The 22,063-nt window shown below is 40.1% G+C and overlaps 1 protein-coding gene across 1 annotated transcript in view; it reads left to right on the forward strand.

Moving 5' to 3' along the window:
- Positions 1–12,035, forward strand: part of ERICH3 (glutamate rich 3) — an 81,334-nt gene extending 69,299 nt beyond the window's left edge. Inside the window, 5 exon segments of the mRNA XM_055083905.1 lie at positions 4,969–5,094; positions 9,693–10,197; positions 10,231–11,818; positions 11,861–11,901; positions 11,903–12,035. Of these exon segments, the coding sequence (XP_054939880.1) occupies positions 4,969–5,094; positions 9,693–10,197; positions 10,231–11,818; positions 11,861–11,901; positions 11,903–12,035 (2,393 nt within the window).
- The last annotated feature ends 10,028 nt before the right edge of the window (positions 12,036–22,063 follow it).

Genomic DNA, 22,063 nt, shown 5'->3' on the forward strand with positions numbered 1-22,063 from the left:
TGGTGTAACTTCTCCTTTTTCATTTCTAATTTTATTGATTTGAGTCCTCTCCCTCTTTTTCTTGATGAGTCTGGCTAAAGGTTTATCAATTTTCTTTTTCTTCTCAAAGAATCGACTTTTAGTTTTATTGATCTTTGATATTGTTTTCTTTGTTCTATTTCATTTATTTCTGATCTGAACTTTATGATTTCTTTCCTTCTGCTAACTTTGGGTTTTTTTTGTTCTTCTTTCTGTAATTGCTTTAGGTGTAAGGTTAGGTTGTTTATTTGAGATGTTTCTGTTTCTTAAGGTAGGATTGTATTGATATAAACTTCCCTCTTAGAACTGCTTTTGCTGCGTCTCATAGGTTTTGGGTCGTCGTGTTTTCATTGTCATTTTTTTCTAGGTATTTTTTGATTTCCTCTTTGATTTATTCAGTGATCTCTTGGTTATTAAGTAGTGTGTTGTTTAGCTTCCATGTGTTTGTATTTCTTACAGATTTTTTCCTCTAATTGATATCTAGTCTCATAGCGTTGTGGTGGGAAAAGATACTAGATGCAATTTCAATATTCTTAAATTTACCAAGCTTGATTTGTGACCCAAGATATGATGTATCCTGGAGAATGTTCCATTAGCATTTGAGAAGAAAGTGTATTCTGTTTTTTTTGGATGGAATGCCCTATAAATATCAATTAAGGCCATCTTGTTTAATGTATCATTTAAAGCTTGTGTTTCCTTATTTATTTTCATTTTGGATGATCTGTCCATTGGTGAAAGTGGGGTGTTAAAGTCCCCTACTATGATTGTGTTACTGTCGATTTCCCCTTTTATGGCTGTCAGTATTTGCCTTATGTAAGTGGGTCTCCTGTATACAGCCTATATACGGGTTTTGTTTTTGTGTCCATTCAGCCAATGTATGTCTTTTGGTTAGAGCATTTAATCCATTTACATTTAAGGTAATTATCGATATGTTTTTTTCCTATTACCATTTTCTTAATTGTTTTGGGTTTGTCATTGTAAGTCTTTTCCTTCTCTTGTGTTTCCTGCCTAGAGAAAGAAGTTCCTTTAACATTTGTTGTAAAGCTGGTTTGGTGCTGCTGAATTCTCTTAGCTTCTGCTTTTCTGTAAAGGTGTTAATTTCTCCATCAAATCTGAATGAGATCCCTGCTGGGTAGAGTAATCTTGGTTGTAGGTTTTTCCCTTTCATCACTTTAAATATGTCCTGCCCTTCCCTTTTGGCTTGCAGAGTTTCTGCTGAAAGATGGTTATGGGGATTCCCTTGTATGTTAATTGTTCCTTTTCCCTTGCTGCTTTTAATATTTTTTCTTTGTATTTAATTTTTGATAGTTTGATTAATATGTGTCTTAACGTGTTTCTCCTTGGATTAATCCTGTATGGGACTCTCTGTGCTTCCTGGACTTGATTGACTATTTCCTTACCCATATTAGGGAAGTTGTCAACTATAATCTCTTCAAATATTTTCTCAATCGCTCTTTTTTTAACTTCTTCTTCTGGGACCCCTATAATTCAAATGTAGGTGCATTTGATGTTGTCCCAAAGGTCTCTGAGATTGTCCTTAATTCTTTTCATTCTTTTTTCTTTATTCTGCTGTGCGGTAGTTAGTTCCACTATTTTATCTTCCAATTCACCTCTCCGTTCTTCTGCCTCAGTTATTCTTCTTAGCATGTTTTATGGTGGGAACAATTTGTGTAGTTTCAAAGCAAGCAGAGGAGAGGGAATGAATTTGGAAAGCTTGCCTACTAATATTGCAAACCATATCCTTGCTACCACTTTTCAATAACTAAATTATCAAATTTAGAAAGAATTGGTGGAAATTGAGAACTGTCAGCAATAGTACAGGGACGTAAGGCCTCTCATCATTATAGGTGAAATTGTTAATTGATACCTCCTTTTTTGAAGTACATAGAGAAACATATATCAAAAGCTTCTAAAAATTATCATGCTCTTTGACCCAGCAATTCCAGTTCCAACAATTTATCCCAAGGCAATAGTCAGAAATAATAAAATAATTATAAGTAGTATTTTAAGTAGCTTTATAATCACAAAAATGGAAATAATTCAATATTTCACACTAGGCAGTTGGTTAGCCAAATTTTAGTAAAACCTTATTAGAATATTCTGTGCAGTTATTGAAGAATAGTTCTTATTTAATGACGTGGATATAGTCACAATATATTGCTAAATGAATAAAATGGGATACAAAATGTCATCCAAGTAAGAGTAAATAATACTTAGAAATCTGCCAAAATGTTAACTAGTATTTGTTTCTGAGTGGTGAAACTAGGATATTTTTGTTTTCTTCTCTGTACTTTTTATTGTTTAAGCTTTAAGTAGTGAATATGTACTATTTTCATATTTTGGGAAAGTACAATGTATATATAATAAAAAAAGCTCACATTGGAATGCAATAATATTTTGGTATTTTAAAAACATCTTGAAATATCCTATATCATTTTAGTGGAAAAAGTATTTTTCTGTGAAATTCTGTTTGAGCCTCTTCCATTTTGCTACAAATGCTGTGGGAACTGACAATTCTCTTTGCTTTTAATGGTCATCTTTATAGCAAGGTGAAGGAGCAGAGCCTTGAGGGATGAAGGGCTAAATAGATAGAGGAAACAGGGTGATGTGTCACATTCCTTGCATGGGAGTCTCAGCATGCATAGTCCTCCTTTACTGTAGGTGGAAAACGGTCAAAGTTAGACACTGGCCAAGGTCTTGCTTTTAAGTTTCAGTTTCAGAAGAACATCTGAGAAAAAAATGACCAAGTGAGGTCTTTTCTGATCTCACACCTAATAAATCCTTAATGCTCAGGCCAGTGTCCCATTCTTGCTGAATCTGAAGCAGGAAGCACCTAACTGTCCAGGCTTTCATCGACTTCCAAAGCCTAACCCTCCAGGGGCAAGCGAGCTGACATGGGCAAATGGTGAATACAGTCCTGAGACAGAAGGATTACATGCTTCAGGCAATTCTGAGTGAGTTGTAATTTTCAGATTATGCTAGTATTGTTTGGCTTCTTAGAATAGTCTTTTGGTTCAATAGCTGCTAATTGTTTATTATTATTATTATTTTTGTAAACCTTATTGAAAAAATTTTCAGTTGACATATAATTGACATAATTGACAGCATTATATTAATTTCAGGTGTACAACATAATGATTCAATATTTGTAAAATAAACCATATTTCTTTTTAGCCTGTGGACTACTTGGGGGAGAAACCTAGATGTCCTGTTGGCTCCAATGAAACAAAGCTTCAGTAATTTATACCAAATCAGGCTTCCTCCCACCATCCTGCCTACCATCCTTGGGATTTCTATTGCTTAGTCAGCAAAGCAGATTTATACACAAATACCTAAAACACTATTTATTTAAACTCTCTAGTTATACAGTGCTGTGGGTAAGATGATATTTAACTTATAGGTACAGTGTTATAAAGTTACTAAACTAAAGGTTGACTTGGTTTTAAAAAATCCAACTATAACCTGAGTTTCATGAGTTGATATCATCTTTAAATTACTGTAAAAGACTTTTTATTTGGTGTATTGGATGAATGAGGAAAACTGATGTTCAAAAATCTTTTTAAAGAGAATACATTGGAACTATGTGATGCACCTCTTTTCATTTCCATGTTTGTTCTCTTAAGATTAGTATAGTTAAGTCATTCCATTTTTTCTCCAAAAAAAAGCCACATGAGGCAGATATTTCACTATCTGTTTCCAAAAACAGAGGGATCAGTAAGTAACTAACTGCTCCTTAGCAATCCACCTTAAACTGAGCAAGGGACCACATTCTAGTTGTGTTTTTTCTTGAAGCACAGTCTTTGGACCAAATTGCTCAGAATATCTGAGAGGAAAGAAAGCAAGAAAGGAAGAGAGAAGGTAGGTGGAGAAGGAAAGGGAGAGATAGAGAGCAAGGGAGGGAGGGAGGGGGGAAAGGGTATTTTGGAGAAACTGTACTCTTATCTAGGAGGGCAAATCTAGGTCTAGTGTTATTTGAGTGAACTTTTGTTAACCAGGAGGTGGCATAATGAAAGATGTCAGGGATTTAGAGACACAGGTCATCAGATGATAGGCAAGGGATGTAGACAGGGATGCGTCAGACACTAAAGACAAAGTTAATGGATATTAAAGTGTTGTCGAGAATTATCAGGTTGGGCAATGATACTTATAATAGACGTGCTCATCATTTCATCATCTATTATTATTTATTAGGTGCTCAGGCACTTGCTAATAAGTGAAATATAAGCATGTTCTACAGGTATTATTTCATTTAATCCTCCCAATATAACCACTGAGTAGATATCTCTTTTTGACAGGTGGGTAAACTGAGGCTTAGGCTTAGGCCGAAGAACTTACCCAAGCTGACACAGTTAGTATGGGACTTGAACTTCTTAGGTCTTTGTGTTCCTAAAGTTCAGTGCTAGTAATCAGCTGCAGATAACAGGAATCTCTACAACAGCTTTTACTGTCAAATTTATAGGAATCATGCAATAGCTTTTTTGCTCTGTTCACATGGAGTGAGTATTGGGGTCAAATCACTAAAATCTACTAATGGATGAAATGTTTATAGTATAGTCAGTTCTGGTAGTTTTAGAAATCTAATAGAACAGTGATGATTGGGATTATAAAAGCCATAACATGTTTCTTAAAAGCAAAAGGCAACTAAACTCCTTTCCAGTCATCTCATTGCATGTGTATTTGGCAAATCCATCACTGCTTCTGGCTGTTGCCTTTTTTTTTTTTTTTAATGCAAGTATTTCTTTGCATGGATTTCTTTACTTCATGATCTTCTATTGTGTTTTCTTTTTGAAATCATAGCTTGAACTCTGTTTAATCTTAATAAATGTTAAAAGCAGGGTCATATTTTAATGTGAATGCTTTTAAATTAATCCCACTTGCTGCTGTTCCACTTACAATGTTCCCATGACCTGTTTTTAACACCTTTTGATATTTTATATGGTCTCCAATCAGTTGGACAGGTAGTAGCTGAAGATGTGGGTCCTGGCTGCCACTGCCACTATGACTCTGAGTCTGGTGTTAGCAGCGCAGACAGAGGAGAGAAGCACTCAAGGAAGGTGAAGATTGACACAGGTGCAGGTAAGGGCATATCATTACCTAGGAAAGACCTTCAGAAATCCTCTGCAAAAGACAGTGCTGTTTCCATCTTTCATCTTCCTATCCTTGTTTCCTCCTTCTACCACCTTTATTTTCTTTTCAACTAGTGAATATGATGGCAGGAGGTGGAGGCATTAAGGGGAGCTTTGGAGCTGACAGCAGATATGAAAGTTATCATTCTTTTTTGAATACAATGGTGCTTAGAATTTTTTTAAAAAGGACTTCAGATAATGAAAAATACTGGTAGGGATTTTCAGACCAGTCTTATTTCTTAGCCTGCCTCCCAGTTAGCTGACCAGGCAGGTGGATATACCTAACTGACCCATTGGAGACATGAAGAGCCCAGGCACATTTCATGATGATTTACTTGAGCTCCTTATTTTTTAAAATTCGGGAAGTATTCATTGCCATCAGCAAATAACCCGGCTCTTGGTGATGAGTACTCCAGCTGCAAGAGTGCGCATTAGAGTGACTCAACAGACCATGACTCATACATATCTGGTCAAACAGCCCGTGTCCTTGAAATCAGGTTTCCCTATATTTAGTGGATGACTTTTAAAAAACACCCTGATTTGAATACATGTATGTGTGTGTGGCATTTGGCGGGGGGAGTGTGATTCATTTTATTCCTCATACGGTCACATTACCCCCACCTCCAATTTTTAATAACGAGCATCAAGTGCTGGGAGGTATTTGAGATTTCACTCTATTATCAAGGAAATAAGTTAGCCAGCCACAGTTGCATCAGAAGACACAAGACTCCTGGGTCAGAGAAAAAGGACTTTATTACTCACAACAAATAGAAGCAGCCAGATGATTTGCACTTGTGCTGGTTCCCTGAGCTCCCGTTCCCCCGGGGCAATGTGGAGAGGACCAGGTGACACTTGAACTTGCAGTGGGCTGAGTTGCAGAAGGACACTGAGCTTCGAGAATCCAAATCTTTCGTAGTGGGCGTTCAACCAGAGGAGTTCTAGTGTACCTCCCCAAACTTCTGCAAGGCAGGTAGAGTAGCTGTTGTCTATTAAATCCAATTCAAGCAAAAAAAATCATACATTGTACACAGTGGGAGGGGGGAGTGTGTAAGGAAGGTTTGTTAGGGCTTCCTGTGTGCCAGGCACTGTGCTAAGCATTTTATGGTTTACTCTCACAAGGATTCTGTGAGTCAAGTGTTGCTATTCCCATTTTATGGATAAGAGAATGAAGGCTTAGAGAAGTGTTCTTTCCCAAGTTCGTACAACTATGTGGCAGAGCTGGCATTCTCACCCAGGTCTGCCTGACTCCCAAGTACACACTCAGCCACTAAATCAGATTTCCCTTGTTTGTGAACATTGCTCACTTTCTTATTATATTCGTTATTTTTTTCCCCAAAAGCCCATGAGGTTGCTATCAAGAACATGTCGCATTTTTGTACTGATATTTCTTAGAAGGGCTTCAATTACTCTTTCTCCCTTGCTTCAGAAATGTCATGTCTGACTCCCCTGTGTGTGTGTGTGTGTGTGTGAGCCCATGAGGTTGCTATCAAGAACATGTCGCATTTTTGTACTGATATTTCTTAGAAGGGCTTCAATTACTCTTTCTCCCTTGCTTCAGAAATGTCATGTCTGACTCCCCTGTGTGTGTGTGTGTGTGTGTGTGTGTGTGTGTGCATGTAATAGCTCAGCTGGATGCCATTAGCACTTTCTCTCCTAGAATTTAGGCATAGTATATTATTACATGGTGGCTAGGAAATTTTATTACCCTGTATTCCTGAATGTTCTTTAATTCCATAAATTTAGAGGCCAGCTTAGCAAAACAGAGGACTTTCTTTAAATGTTTTTCATAACTGACTTTTTTTTAAACATCTTTATTGGAGTATAATTGCTGTACAATGGTGTGTTTCTGCTGTATAACTAAGTGAATCAGCTATACATATACATATATCCTCATATCCCCTCCCTCTTGTGTCTCCCTCACACCCTCCCCATCCCATCCCTCTAGGTGGACACAAAGCATCGAGCTGATCTCCCTGTGCTATGCTGCTACTTCCCACTAGCTATCTATTTTACATTTGGTAGTGTATATATGTCATTGCCACTTTCTCACTTCATCCCAGCTTACCCTTCCCCCTCCCCGTGTCCTCAAGTCCATTCTCTACGACTGCATCTTTATTCCTGTCCTGCCCCTAGGTTTTTCAGAACCAATTTTTTAAAATTATTTTTTAGATTCCATATATATGTGTTAGCATACGGTATTGGTTTTTCTCTTTCTGACTTACTTCACTCTGTATGACAGACTCTAGGTCCATCCACCTCACTACAAATAACTCAATTTCGTTTCTTTTTATGGCTAATATTCCACGGTATATATGTGCCACATCTTCTTTATCCACTCATCTGTGGATGGACACTTAGGTTGCTTCCATGTCCTAGGTGCAAGAGGGTACCCTTTTCTCCACAACCTGTCCAGCATTTACTGTTTGTAGATTTTTTGATGATGGCCATTCTGACTGGTGTGAGGGGATACCTCATTGTAGTTTTGATTTGCATTTCTCTAATGATTAATGATTAGTTGAACTTTCTTTCATGTGCTTGTTGGCAACCTGTATATCTTCTTTGGAGAAATGTCTGTTTAGATCTTCTGCCCATTTTTGGATTGGGTTGTTTGTTTTTGCGATATTGAGCTGCATGAGCTGCTTGTAAATTTTGGAGATTAATCCTTTGTCAGTTGCTTTGTTTGCAAACATTTTCTCTCATTCTGAGGGTTGTCTTTTCATCTTTTTTATGTTTTCCTTTGTGTGCAAAAGCTTTTAAGTTTCATTAGGTCCCATTTGTTTATTTTTGTTAGGGAGCCTGATTCCTCTGACAACTTTTTAATATACTTTAATGCAGGAATTTGAATAACAACACATATACTACTAAAGGGACTTGACACATTGTTGCTCCTCATGGTTTTCATTTGTTTTGAATCCAGTAATAATCTGTAACAAAATAAAACAAACTGTATGCTTTCAAGTGAATTGGCTCCGTGTTCTCTGACTGAGCATTTGGTTCTATATTTAGTAAATAACTGCTGTGGTATGCTGAGGACCCCCTATAAAAGTCAACAGCATCCCCGCTGATAGACCTGAAGTTTCTATGTTACTCATTTGAATAAAGTTACCTTCCAAATACATTTTTAAGGGAAATGTAATATGTGCTGTTATTGTCTTACTTCAAAATATTTTATTTTAATAGCCAGCAAGAGGCCAAGGGAAGGCAAAAAGGACAGCCAGGTGTGGTGTTAGCAGAGGAACTGGAGTTATAAGACATTCCCAGATGGGGTATCAGAATAGGGATGAAGTGAGTAAGATTAGGGCTTTAGGTTTCTGGAGATTGTTGGTGATGGGGTGGGGGTGAGATGGCTAGCCAAAAGGGCAAGCAAGAGAAAAAAATGTGAGGAAGACACACTTGCCTACTTTATAAATTTATATAATTTGGAGGTTGACTCCCTGGTTTTATAACTTATTTTATAGCACCTAGTCCAGTGTGTTTTACAAATGAAAAATATTAGATTGATAGAAAGCATTGAGGTGACCATTTTAGAAGCTATCTCCCTAAGTATTATTCTGCATTTGGAAAACTTAAATGCTTTGGGTATTTGGCCTGAAATGCCTTTATTTATTTTGCATGGATCATTGCAACAGAAATACATGTATTTGCTAAATAATAAGAAATCTATTTGAAGCCTTCTAAGAAACATATTGAACTTGTATTTATTGAAGTATGAAAGCTAGAACACCCAGATTTGCAGGAAATTATGGATGAGGACTTATGAAATACTTCAAGTAGGTTATTTATGTTGAAAATTGTCCCAGACTAAAATGTCCTGTCTTGCTCTGTTATCCTGTTTTGCCAAAGGCAAATCAGTTTCTGAATGTAGATGGGAGGTATTCTGACCTATAATACAAATTTGTATCTTTAGTAAAAAGTCTTACCTTGAACTACAAAGTTATTTGATGACTATATCTAGATATAGTAGCTTTAATGGGAGTAACGTATGGGATAATGATCATCTCACATTGTGTTATGATTCTGTTGCTAAATGCCCATATGAGTACAAGAAACATAAGCTAACAGGCATATCATGGTGCTATAGGGAACAATGGTTCTTAAGATTAAGTCCTCACTATTTTCCTTGTTACATAATTTTTTCTGCAAGTCCTAATATTTCAAATGAAAGTGGGATATGTGTGTGTGTGTGTGTGTGTTTGTGTGTGTGTGTGTGTGTGTGTGTGTGAGACAGAGAGAGAGAAAGAGAGAGATTTTATTATTTTAAGACATGGACTTTTTGTTTGTTTTCAACATTTCTGATGTTCAATTTTCCTTTAATACTGATGTGCCCATTAAATTTGATACCATTTCTTTTCATCACGAAAAGCCATTGTTAAATCATGGTACATGTTATAGTCAATGGCATCCTAGAACCAAGAAAATGTTGTATAGATAATATAAATAGCCCCTTGATATTATATATAAATATCTCTTAGATATCTAAGATTTTTTGGAATATCTCCTCCCTGCACTTTGATTAAAGTAACCTTGATTTCTAACCTTATTTTATAGCACCGAATAGGAATTTAGTGGTGGAGGAAAGGGCAGCACCCAGCTCAAACAAGGAATCCAAGCAAGTTGCATCAGAAGAGCATACACTGGAGAAGAAAGAAGCAGTGGAGGAAGATGAAGTTCCCCAACACAGGGATGCTGACACAGAAGAAAAAGGGGATGCAGCACCGTGGGGAAAAGCAGGGGTTAATGAGGTTCCCTTGGGGCAGTGGAAGCCAACAGTAGAGCAGCTGGCATTAGTAGGACAGTTTACAGAGGAAAGAAAGATTCCTCAGGGCATAGTAAGTGGGGCAGAGGCTGAAGCAGAAGGGGATAGAAGGCAACAGAAAGAGGGGTTAGACCCCAGAGGACCAGAAGCAGCAAGAGATTCTGGAGGTCTGAATGAAGGCGAAGCTTCTGAGGAGCAGGCCTTGAAGCAAACGGTGCTGGAGACGGAGACGGCAGCTTCTGATGGGGAGCAGGGTGAGGAGAAGGCGGTGCTTACAAGCCAGGCAGCAGCCCTGAAGTCACAGAGTGCTCAGGAGGCAGCGGCCCTGAGAGAGGCGGCGAGGCCGGGGAAGGGGGAGTCTGAGGGAGCGGCTGTGAGCAAGGCCGGGTCTGCAAAGCCAGGTGTGGAGGACAGTGAGGGAGAAGCATCCACAGACCTAGAGGACGTGGGACCCGGAGAAGACGCTACATCCGAGAGAGAGGAGGGCGTAGAAGAGGCCATACTGCGGGGAGAGGCGCCAGCCGAGGAGAGGGGGCCAGTTCTGGGAAGGGAAACGCCCTTGAGCTCCTCCACTTCTGTGAAGGCCCAGGCAACTCGGACGGGGGTTTTGGAGGACAGCCTTGAAGAACTTCGTAAGGACCCTGTGGAAAGGGAGGAGGTTGAGATAGAGTCAGAGTCTAAGAAGGAAGATGAGAGGAAGGAAATGTCACCTGAGGAATTAGATGCAGCGCGCGAGAGAGGGAAAGCTGAGAGTCCAAAGACACTTCTGGGGGAAACCGAATCTGAGAGGGAAGCGGTGACAAGGACAAAGGCGCTTCAGGATGAAGACACTTTAGAAGAAGAGCAAAAGTTGAAAGAGGAAGAGGGGGAACCCATGAAGGAAGTAAGACCCGAGGAAGAGACACAAGCCCCCCAGAATGACATGGGGCATGGTGCTGAGGAAGAAGCAGCCATGCGGGCATCTGAACTGACTGAAGACACAGGGCCGCAAGGAGAGGATTCACTGAGAGAGAGAGAGGTGACCGTGTCTGAAGCATCCCCTGGATTTGAAAAGTCCCTGGAAAACATAACGGTTTGGGGGAAAGAAGGAGGGGAAAGACTGGGAGAAGCTGGAGACACAGGGCCCAGAGGCAGAGCAGAGCTGCTGCCCGAGGAGAATGTGGCCCCCGCAGAGCAGGACGAAGGCCCGAGCCCTGCAGGAGGGGGGATGTCAGGAGCTCCCGAAAGCGAGCCCTCGGGGAAGGCACAGACACCCGGGGCTGCCGGCGAGGCCCGGGAGTGTGCATCCAAAGATCAAGACAGCCTGATGGGCTGGGAGGGGAGGGATAAAGAAGGGCCTTTACAGGGGCCACAGGGAGTGGCTGTCCCAGCCATGATCCAAGAAGATGTTCCCAAGGGAGACTCCACCATGGCAGGAAAGTTGAGTAAAGAAGTGATGGATGAGGACCCAGAGGAGGAGGCGGATGAAGAGTGCACTCTGGGGGTAGGGCTGATGAAGAACGGGGACACCGAGGGGGGCAGGAGCTCGCGGGGCGTGGTTGTAGCTGGGGAAGGTCGCCACCAAGGAGGAGGAGCTGCAGGGCCAGCCGCAGAGCGGGAGGCGTTGGCAGGTTCAAAGACAGCTGGGGGGCCAACAGAAGCGCATGAAGCCTCCTCCTTTTCAGATGTGGCTGGGGAGGAAAGCTGGCACAGAGTGGCTGAGACACTAGGAGAAAAGGCAGCTGCACAGAAGGTGGCTGTAGAGGAAACAGCGCTGAGCGGGGAGGAGGTGCCCGCGGCGGGGGAGGCGACAGTGACTTGGGAGACGGAGGCTGAGGTCGAGGCTCCAGGGGAACCTTCTGACCTGGAAGGGAGGGCGCCACCGCCAGGGCCGGCTCGGGAGGGAGGGGAAGCTGAACCCACACAGGAGGCGGAGTCCGTGGGAGAGCAGGCAGGGACGCGGAGCCCTGAGGAGGGGCAGGAGTGGGGGCAGCTGAAGAATTCAGACTGGGATTATCCCGAGAGAGGGTCAGAGCCCAGGAGAGAGAGTGCACGGGACGCAGGAACACTCCCTGGAAAGCCCGACTGCACTGGGACCCAAGAGAAGCGAGAGCATGCAGTGCACAGAGGAAGTGAAGACCCAGATGTTCCGCTGAACCACAGGAAGGCCTAAGAGACTTCGCGGCTGATGGTGAGTTTAAGCCTGACCTGTCTGCAAGATTAAACAGATTCCCCCACCTGGGGTCTCTTCCCCTTTGGGTTGGCTCATCCCTTTCTCATTGTCTGCACACACACGCTTCAATTCTGGGCTGCTGAACCCCAAGCCCATCAGGATGGGGGGCTGGGTGGGACTGACAGGGTGGCCAAAGCCACACAGACACCAGTTTCTGTTCCCTTCGCAGCTCTAAGTCACAGCCCCTGTCTCTGCAAGCACAACTCTCGGAAGCAGTGAAATCCTCCTTGCCTCCCTTACAGGGCCCCAGAGATGGGTGCAGAGGAGAGAGTGTGCCACAGGGACAGGTCACAGGAGGAAAGGCTTAAACTCTGTTCCGGAATTAATTTCCCTTTGTGATTGTCTGCCTTTAAATGGGCTCTGTGTCTCCATTCTGCACTTTTGTGAAGTTTAATAAATATGTATAGCATATATCTGTAACATATATTAAAATATTTAAAATGTGTTAAAATATATGTGTATACGTAAAATATTGAAGACTGTAACTAAAGACCAAAATTATTTCCAACATTTCCTCGTGTTCCTGCTATTTCCTTGATGCCCTCGTATCCTTAGTGCCTGGTTTCTACCATCCTGAGTGATTGTATTCATAGTCCTATCCTTTTTATTATTTTTCAGGCTATTTTCAAGATGTCTTCTGGAAGACTTAGAGTGGAGGAGAAGGATCACCTGAGCATCTCACCAGGACTTCAGATTTTTTTTTTTTTAACATCTTTATTGGAGTATAATTGCTTTACAATGGTGTGTTAGTTTCTGCTGTATAACAAAGTTCATCAGCTAACGAGGACTTTAGATTTTATCTTTTTTTTTTTTTTTTTTTTAATCCCTGTGCTTCTCTGAGCAGTTCCCAGTCTGTCAATGCTGGTCTGTAGCACCTCAAGTACCTTGGGAAGAGCTGCTCAGACGCTCCCTAGGGTGCTGGTTCCTAATGGAGGACTGGGAGGCTGATACCTAAGTCTACGTAGTTAACATGTCTATATTCAAATCAAATTGATAGTTTTCAAATGTTTGACTTTTACCAAAGATTACCTGAAAGTCCCAGTCCTGATGTCTGGGTTTGTTTAAATTCCTTTAAATTTATAATCACATATTAGTCCCAGTTTCATACATGAGCGTTTTATTTACAATCTGTGGCTTTGCCTGTGAAAATGAGCTCTAAACGTCCTTCCCGGTATACTCAGTGCTAAAGATTGCTCCAGACCTGTAAGTCCTTCCAGAAAAGGATTCCATGGCATGTCCATTCACTTACACTTAGAAATAATCATGCTTTCTATTTATGCCAGATGAGTAATTTTAAGTGTAAATCTTGTTTCAAATTGCCCTTTGTTTTTGCGTGTTTCTGTAGTCTTGCTTTCTGAGGTAGACAGGTAAATGCTTGTGGCATTTCATTCCTGGGGGCCTTATTTATAGGGCCACTCAATTTAAATCAATGTAGTAAATAATTTAGCTGCGTAAAATGAGTAACAATCATTATAGCAGGTAAACATTGCACATCAGTCCATACACCAACATTCTAGACTCTAGACTCTGGTTGGTGTCATTCAACGGAAAAGAAACTTGGATTAAATTAGCATGCTGCTCACCTTTCCAAGTTCTGTTATTTCAAACCTGTGAACTAACCCTGCAGTGCATTGCAAATCCACGGTCACAACTTCTTTCTAAATTACCCCTGCCCCCATATCACTAGGAACAGTTGTGTATCAGTGTGCCCCTTGGGCATTTTGATTTCCTTGTGATATCTTTCTTTGTTCATATGCCAGTGCCCCAAAGGGCACATATGTTTGGCCATCTTTTCATTATGTGAGGAGGTGAAAGAAAATGTCCTAAAGCAGTGATTCTCCCGTTATGCTACACATTACACTTTCATGGGGCACTTTCATGAATGATTCAATCCCTGGCCCTACCCCAGAGGTTCAGATCGAATTAGTTTTAGATGGGTGTAGGCATCAGTTTTTTGTTTTGTTTTGTTTTTTAATTCTTCAGTTGGTTTTACTATGTAGGCAAAATTGAGAACTGCTGCCCTAATCATTATACAATCCACACTGGCTGCCCTGTGTCCCTAAGGACCAGGCTTATTATCTTTTTTTTTTTTTATCTTTATAGATGTGTTTCATTTTAATAAAGGAGTCATTCAGTGGTCAAAGGTATAATGGACCAGTGGTTCTCACAACGTGGTCCCTTGATCAGGATATCAGCATCACCCAGAACTGTTCCAAATACAAATTCCTGCCTTCGTCTCATACCCATTAAATTGGAAACTCAGTGGGTGGGGCAGAGCAGTTGGTGTTCTAACAAGCCCTCTGGGTAATTCTGATGTACGCTCTAGTCTGAAAACTGCTGTCACGGACTATTGATTGTTTTGAGGATTGGTCTCAGTTGGAAAATGGATTGCAGAAGCATTGTGTACTTTGTCTCTCTTTCTGTCTCTCTTTTACCATCTGTCTCTCTTCTCTCTTTTTCTTTTTTCTCTAGGCAATGGTACTCACTATAAAAGTGATGACCTCGACTTTAAACTCATTTTTATTGGGAATGTAATGATATATATGTGAAGTCCTTCAGCCCCACCCCCTACTGAGGACAAGTATCACTCACGGCACATCATAGATCTCCATTGTCTTACATTTTATGAGTGGATTTCATCTACATTATATCCAATTTCATTTATTACTGAGCTGTATTACTGTGGCGTTCTACAGTATATTTTCGCTGATCTCAACCTCACTGCTACAGAGCACTTTGAATACATAGCACCTTATGGGAAAGATTGTAAACTTGTTAATTCCATTGAAGAATGAGTTTTGTGCAATGTGCTAAATGGAAATTGCATTGGATTATTTTTGTATTTAACACATTCCATCAAAACATTCTGTAAAATTATACTACAGTATGCATGTGGGTTTAACTGTGAAATTCGGTGTTGTGATATTTCAATGAAGTGAATTCTTTCTCTGCAAATACTATATTGATAAAATTATTTTATGTTCGACTGAACTGATTGTCCTAGTTTCGTTATTAAAAGCATAAATAAACCATATGTTTACAGATAAGACATGAATGGTCCTTTATAAATAAGACTAGACTTTTAAAATCTTCTTTGTTCTTTCCTTACAAAATTTAAACTCCATAGAGTAGAGCAGAGAGAATTATTTTCATTGGGCTGTATTTTTTGAATATATGTGTTTATATTGACTGCATTCATATATGTCTTTCACATACACAGAATAATATCAGAGAGGAAAATTGTTATCATTATTTCATAGATAAGTAAATAGAAGCTCAGTTAAGTGGCTTGTCTAAAATCATGGTCAGGGCTTCCCTGGTGGAGCAGTGGTTAAGAATCCGACTGCCAATGCAGGGGACACGGGTTTGAGCCCTGGTCCAGGAAGATCCCACATGCCGCGGAGCAGCTAAGCCCGTGTGCCACAACTACTGAGCCTGTGCTCTAGAGCCCGTGAGCCACAACTACTGAGCCTGCGTGCCACAACGCAATGAAGACCCAACGCAGCCAAAAATAAATAAATAAATAAAATTTAAAAAAAAAAAAAAAAAAGAAGAGTCAGTAATTTAAAAAAATAAAATAAAATTTAAAAAATAAAATAAAATCATGGTCAATCTCAAGTCTTCTCACTCCAAACTCTGACTTTTTTTACCACATACACTTCCTTCTAGGAAGAGGAATATTAAATAGATACTAAGATGCTAAATGTGAATCTCTACATATTTTTGTTTACTTGTAGAAGTAAAAATCAAATCTCATGCATATGTCTTTTATCAATTAAAAAGGGTTATAGTTCCAGTCATTAATGATCAAAGAATATGATAGATTATTTAAATAATTCAAGAGAGAAATAGGCAACCAAAGTAAAGATAGGCAGAATGAGGTTATTTGAATTTCTTGAGTTAAGCCTTTTCTATGGCTTTGTAAAGTCTTGTGCTGTAAATTTAAATTATAGTTGAGTAGTTTAAAACTTCTAAGATCAATAATTTTGCCACAGTGATTGCCATTGGAGATCATTATGTGAGAAAAGAAAAGAAGGCTGTAAAAAAGATTCATCTAGCATGTGAAGTATTCCAACAGCTTCAAGGACTGTGGCTCTTGAGAGGCCACTTCTGACCTTGGATAATATTTTCTTCTAGCCTCCTATACCACCTGTGTCATTTGAAAGATATTCCCAGTTATCGTGGCCAGCAACAAGAGGTACAAAGAACAGGGAATAAATAGAGCTGGGATTCTTTAAAAGTTGCTCTCAAACTCACTCATTTTTCCCCCCTTTATTATGTTTTCTCCTTCCCTCTAATATCATGCCCTGTGACAGGAAAAATATGCTCTTTAAAATAACAGAAAACATAAACTCTACGATAAAATGCTGGAGGTTTGAGAATGCACATTCCCTTTGAAATTCCTATCCGAAGGCTCAGACTGTTTAATAATCTTTGCAACCTTATAATATTTTGGAATGATGCAAACCCCATTTTTTACTAGGGAAAATGAGGTACACAGAGATACCTGAAAAAGATAAGCTGATACCAAAGAATATATAAGAACTAGTTCTCTGTCTCCTTTGTCAAATGTTTCCTGGTCCTATTAAATATCTGCTTATGATTAAAGGGCATAGGAAGGACAAAATTATAGGAGAAATCTCGCACTTGTTCAGGAGCTTGGTACGAATGTGACACGGAGAGCCTCAAGCTGGTGTGGTGTACCTCTGAGGGGAGATGAAGCTTTTCAAGGGATCCACTGCTAAGGCTACTTTGTAGACGTCAACCCCCATATGTACTTTTGTCATAAAATGGACCTGTCTGAGAGCTAGCCTGCAGTCAAGGCTAATCTCCCTTTTGCCAATCTCCCATTCTCTCTTCATAATAGAGACCAACTCTTCATCCATTTACCAATTTTACTATGTTGTCTCTGGATGACACAAATGATTTGAAATATGGTGCAGATATTGAGAAAGGGAATGATCTTAATGACTGGTTAATAAATCCTCTGCAAGTCAAGTGGTTTTCAATTCTTTGTTTTCAAGAACATTAAATTAGGACCTAATTGATTTGTCAGCTGATAAGCCACTTAAATCATTTTTGGTATTTCATCAGTCCGTGATTTTTGCAGAACATACAGTCAAAACTACTGAAGATAGTATATATTTCAGGTTTTGCAGGACATACAGTCAAAATTACTCAATCCTGACATTTCAGGGCAAAAGCAGCCATAGACAATACTTAAACAAATGGGTGTGTAAACTTTATTTACAAAGAAAGGTGGACTGCCAAATTTTGCCCGAGGACGGTAGTTTGCTAACCTGTGCTTTTGAAAAGCAATCAGCTTCTATAACTATGGAGACTAATCCTCACCGGCAACTCCCCAAGCCCTACCATTTCATATGCCACAGACATTTCAGTTTTCAAAAATGTGCCTTAGTCACAAAAGTTTGGAAACAACGGGCACAAAGGAACTAATTGCCCTTTCACTCCTCGGTGGAGTAAGAATGATTTATTACAATCTTCCTCTCTTTTTAAGACTATTATTAAAAAGCTTCACTTTAGCCAGGTTTTCAGTCTCTCCTTCCACACCGTCACCATCTTCTCCAGTCCATCTGTTAGAATGCAAGTGTGAGATGTTGTGAGGAAGGGAAAAGGAAGTGCAGAGTTGTGAGTTACATTTCCTGTAACACAGGCTGACTTGTTGTGCAATAGAACGTCAGCTCCATGAAAGAAGAGACATGGTCTGCTCTGGTCCATGTTCAATTCCCTGTGTCAAGAGCAGTGGCTGGACATGGCACGCACTCAATAAATATCTGGTAAAAGGATGACAGCTAAAATGCAGAGGTAATTCTGTTACACGTTCTGGAAAGTTTTAAGCCTAAATTTAATTGATGTTGATGGGATGCAGGGAGTATCTGAATTTGTGGACTGAAGAGAAAATGGTCATTGTTTTCATAAAACATTAGAGGTAGTAGGGACCCTGGAGATCAAAAGTTCCACGAGCACCTCTGTAGGTATCAGATTGAGAAAGCAGAGACCCAGCGGGTCTGAGGAATAGGCTATACACTGGTGAGGGACAAAACAGGATTGCAACTATTTTTTTTTTTTTTTTTTTTTGTGCCACGCGGGCCTCTCCCGTTGCAGAGCACAGGCTCTGGACGCGCAGGCTCAGCGGCCATGGCTCACGGGCCCAGCCGCTCCGCGGCATGTGGGATCTTCCCCGACAGGGGAACGAACCCGTGTCCTCTACATCGGCAGGTGGACTCTCAACCACTGCGCCACCAGGGGAAGTCTGCAACTCCTATCTTTAGTTTAGAGCTTCTTTCAGTTCACAATGCTGCTCCTTAGTCAGATTTTCTTGTTAGAGGTACAGAATCCCAATTTCTAATCAAATTCACTCTCTAAAACTTGGTGTTTTTTCGGTTTTGTTTTTTAGAACAGCTAATTTTGTTCTCGCTTTGCAAATGCTGAAATACAAGTTTTCAAATGCGGCTTAAGTGAAATATTTTGGTCGTCTGAATTACAGATGTCCCGAGGTTTGTCATTGCCTGTTTATAATCCCCACTGAGAATGCAAAAGTTTATGGTTAGAGACAGCAGAAGCACCACATACTAGTTATTTTATTCATACACGGGCGCACGCATGTGCACACACACCTGCCATTGATTAATTTAAAGAAAAGGAAATCTTTGAAAATGAATGGAAACTCTCCCCACCGAACTAATCATAATGTTAGTGGCTCCCTACTAAAGCACAGAACTCTCCAGTAGAATTCAACAAATTACAAACCTATCTAAGCATATACAAATCGGCTTAACAAACTCAAATCTGAATCACTGGTTCTCAAATTTGGCTGCACCTTAGAATTCCTCGGAGGAGATTTTTTTAATCTCTGGGGGTGAGGTTCGGGCAACAGGACTTAAAAAAATCTCCCCAGGTGATTACTATTTGGAGCCAAGGCTTTTCTCCACAGATCTCAATTCTGAATAACTACTGAGATTAAGAGGTAGATGTTAATGTGATTTCAGAAGCCTAATTTAAATCGGTATAATACAGCTTAACACATTATGCTTTTACTATTTTATTCTTTTACTCTTTTATTTCTTTACTCATTAAGCCTCACAATGCTATGAGGAAGGTACTATTAGCCCCATTTTATAGGTGATGAAACGGAGACACACAAAAAAGTAACATATTCAAGTTGTAAAGCTAGGAAGTGGCACAGGTGGGGTTTAACCCAGAAAAAAAAAATGGCTCCATCTGGAGCAGGAGTTCTCAAAGTTTAGCTTTGAATGAGAATCACCTGGAGGGCCTTTTAAATTCGAATTTGCTGGGTCCCACTCCTAGAATTTCCAATTAATTAGGGCTGCACGGCACCCGAGAATCTGCATTTCTAACAAATCCCCACATGCTGCTGATGTTGTTGAACCAGGGACCAGACCTTGAGAAGCTAGAGTTCAAACTGTGTTTTAAAAAGGCCACCACCAGGTGACACTGATGCACGATGAGCTGTGAGAACCAGCGTTCTCAAGTGTGCTCAGCCCGGGCTGCACATTAGAACTCACTGGGAGATTTTGAAAAATCCTGACGTCCAGGCTGCACCCAGACCATTAGAATCTCTGGGCGTAGGACTGGGTACCAGTCTCTTTTAAAGCTCCCCGTGCAGCTGGGGTAGAGAACCACTGCTTTAGAGTCTACTCTCTTAGCCAGAACTTTGAATCCTGCCCTTCACACCACAGAGATGAGGGCTTCCAACACACAGTACCATTACAATTGCAAGGATAATGCTGGAATCATTTTCTGTTGCCTGAGAGGCTGTATTTGAGTCATACCCTATTAGACTACAATAAATATCCTCTTCGCTGCCGAGGCCTCTTCTAGAGGGGACTGCTTCTCAATAGCAATTAGATTCTGTTGTTTTCAAATCTTAATCTCCATTTGCAAACTGTAAGATCTGTGAAGCTGCGTCTCAGTAGATTTGTGGCTGATTAGCCTCTGGACAGCCGTGGAGAGTTGAGTGCCACTTCTCAGTAGAAGAACTTGTGCTCCCGGCAATTCCTAGCCCATGTGTCTCCTAAGGCTCAGTGCACCCTGAGCCACCCACGTCAAGGGGTTGCCTCTCAACTGAGCACCTCTAACCAGTATGATACATATCTCCACACCTGTCCAGTCCACACCTGGCAAACAGGTGCCTCAGTTGATCCTAAGGGGTTGGGGAAGGGCTCAATCACAGATTATATTCACTTTGCCTCTCAACAGTTATGTCCAGGGAAAATCAGAGTATAATGAACAAGAACGATTTGAAGAGAACCAACAAAGAGAAAAATGAGTTAGATAACGATAGCCTGAGGGAAAGAGACAGAAAGGGACAGAGGTAGTCTCCATTCTACCTGTTGGTATATAATAGTGTTTTCCACTTATAGGTTACTATCACACGTACCTTGCATTGTTCTCATGAAGTAGAATCTAGTGGCAAACAGAAGAAGATAGGGCAGGTACAGTTGTCCCTCTGTAGCCCACTGTACCTGCCCTATCTTCTGTTCCGCATCTGCAGATTCAACCAATGGCAGATTGAAAATATTTTTTTAAAAATTCCAGAAAGTTTCAAAAATCAAAACTTGAATTTGCCATGTACTGGAAACTATGTACATAGCATTTACATTTTGTTTACAATTATTTACATAGCATTTACATTGTATTAGGTATTATAAGTAATCTAGAGATGATTTAAAGCATACAGGAGGATGTGCATAGATTATATTCAAACACTACACCATTTTATAGAAGAGATTTCAGCATCCTTGGATTTTGGTATCCATGGGGGGGTCCTGGAACCAATACCCCTTGGATACTAAGGGATGACTGTATTTTTTTTAAGTTGAGCTAACAATGATTTATATAAGTTTTATGTGTATAATGTAAACAAAAAGAACAAAGAGTGTTGCTCATCATCCCAATATACAAAGGTTAAGTCACAATCCATTGCAGTCACCCACTGACAGAGCATCCTAAGGAGAATTCATCTAGATAGTTAAGATACATATCTAAGGGAGAATTTCAGTGACCCTAGATTCTTGCATCTTCCCATACATAGAAAAGCACTAAAATTATTAACTTGAGATTAACTGTTGTTTATGATTAGCAGTGAAATGTTACCAAGATGTGTGCTTGACTATACATATTTCCCAGCCAAAAAACGCATATATATCCTGGCTCCACCCCTACCTCTTCAGGTTAAACTGAGAAGCGGTTTCCCAGGTTATAGTCCTTAGTAAGTTCCCCAAATAAAATTTAATAACTTTTATGTTGTGCATTTTTCTTTAAGCTGATACCATTATATTTCTGCTTCTGTACACCCTACAATGTGCTCACCACCAAAAGTTTATTTTCCATCCATCACCATACAGTTGGTCCCCTTTACCCATTCTCTGCCCCCCTCACCCTTGCCCCTCTGGTAATCACTACTCTGTATCTATGTGTCTGTTTTTGTTTGGTTTGGTTTGTTCATTTATTTTGTGTTTGTTTTTTAGTTTTTCTGCAGCCACTATTGAAAACAGTATGGAGATTCTCAAAAAATTAAGAATAGAACTACCATATGACCCACTTCTGGGTATTTATCCAAACAATACAAAAACAGTAGTCTGAAAAGATGTATGCACCCACCATGTTCATCACATTATTTACAACAGCCAAAATATGGAAACAACCTAAGTATCCATCAACAGATGAATGGATAAAGAAGATGTGGTATAATATATATATACAGTGGAATACCACTCAGCCATAAAAAGATGAAATCTCACTATCTGCAGTAACATGGATGGACCTTGAGGAATGACTGGATTTTAATTCCTATTTTAGAGATGAGCAAAAAAGTTCTGAGACTTTTTCACCTTTTGTTCCTTAAAGTTGTATTCTGTGTAATTTCTTTAGAGCTATCTGCAAATTCTTTTCTATTTTTCTGTCTAA

The sequence above is a fragment of the Physeter macrocephalus genome, chromosome 4 (assembly GCF_002837175.3).
Source record: "Physeter macrocephalus isolate SW-GA chromosome 4, ASM283717v5, whole genome shotgun sequence".
Classification (NCBI taxonomy): domain Eukaryota; kingdom Metazoa; phylum Chordata; class Mammalia; order Artiodactyla; family Physeteridae; genus Physeter; species Physeter macrocephalus.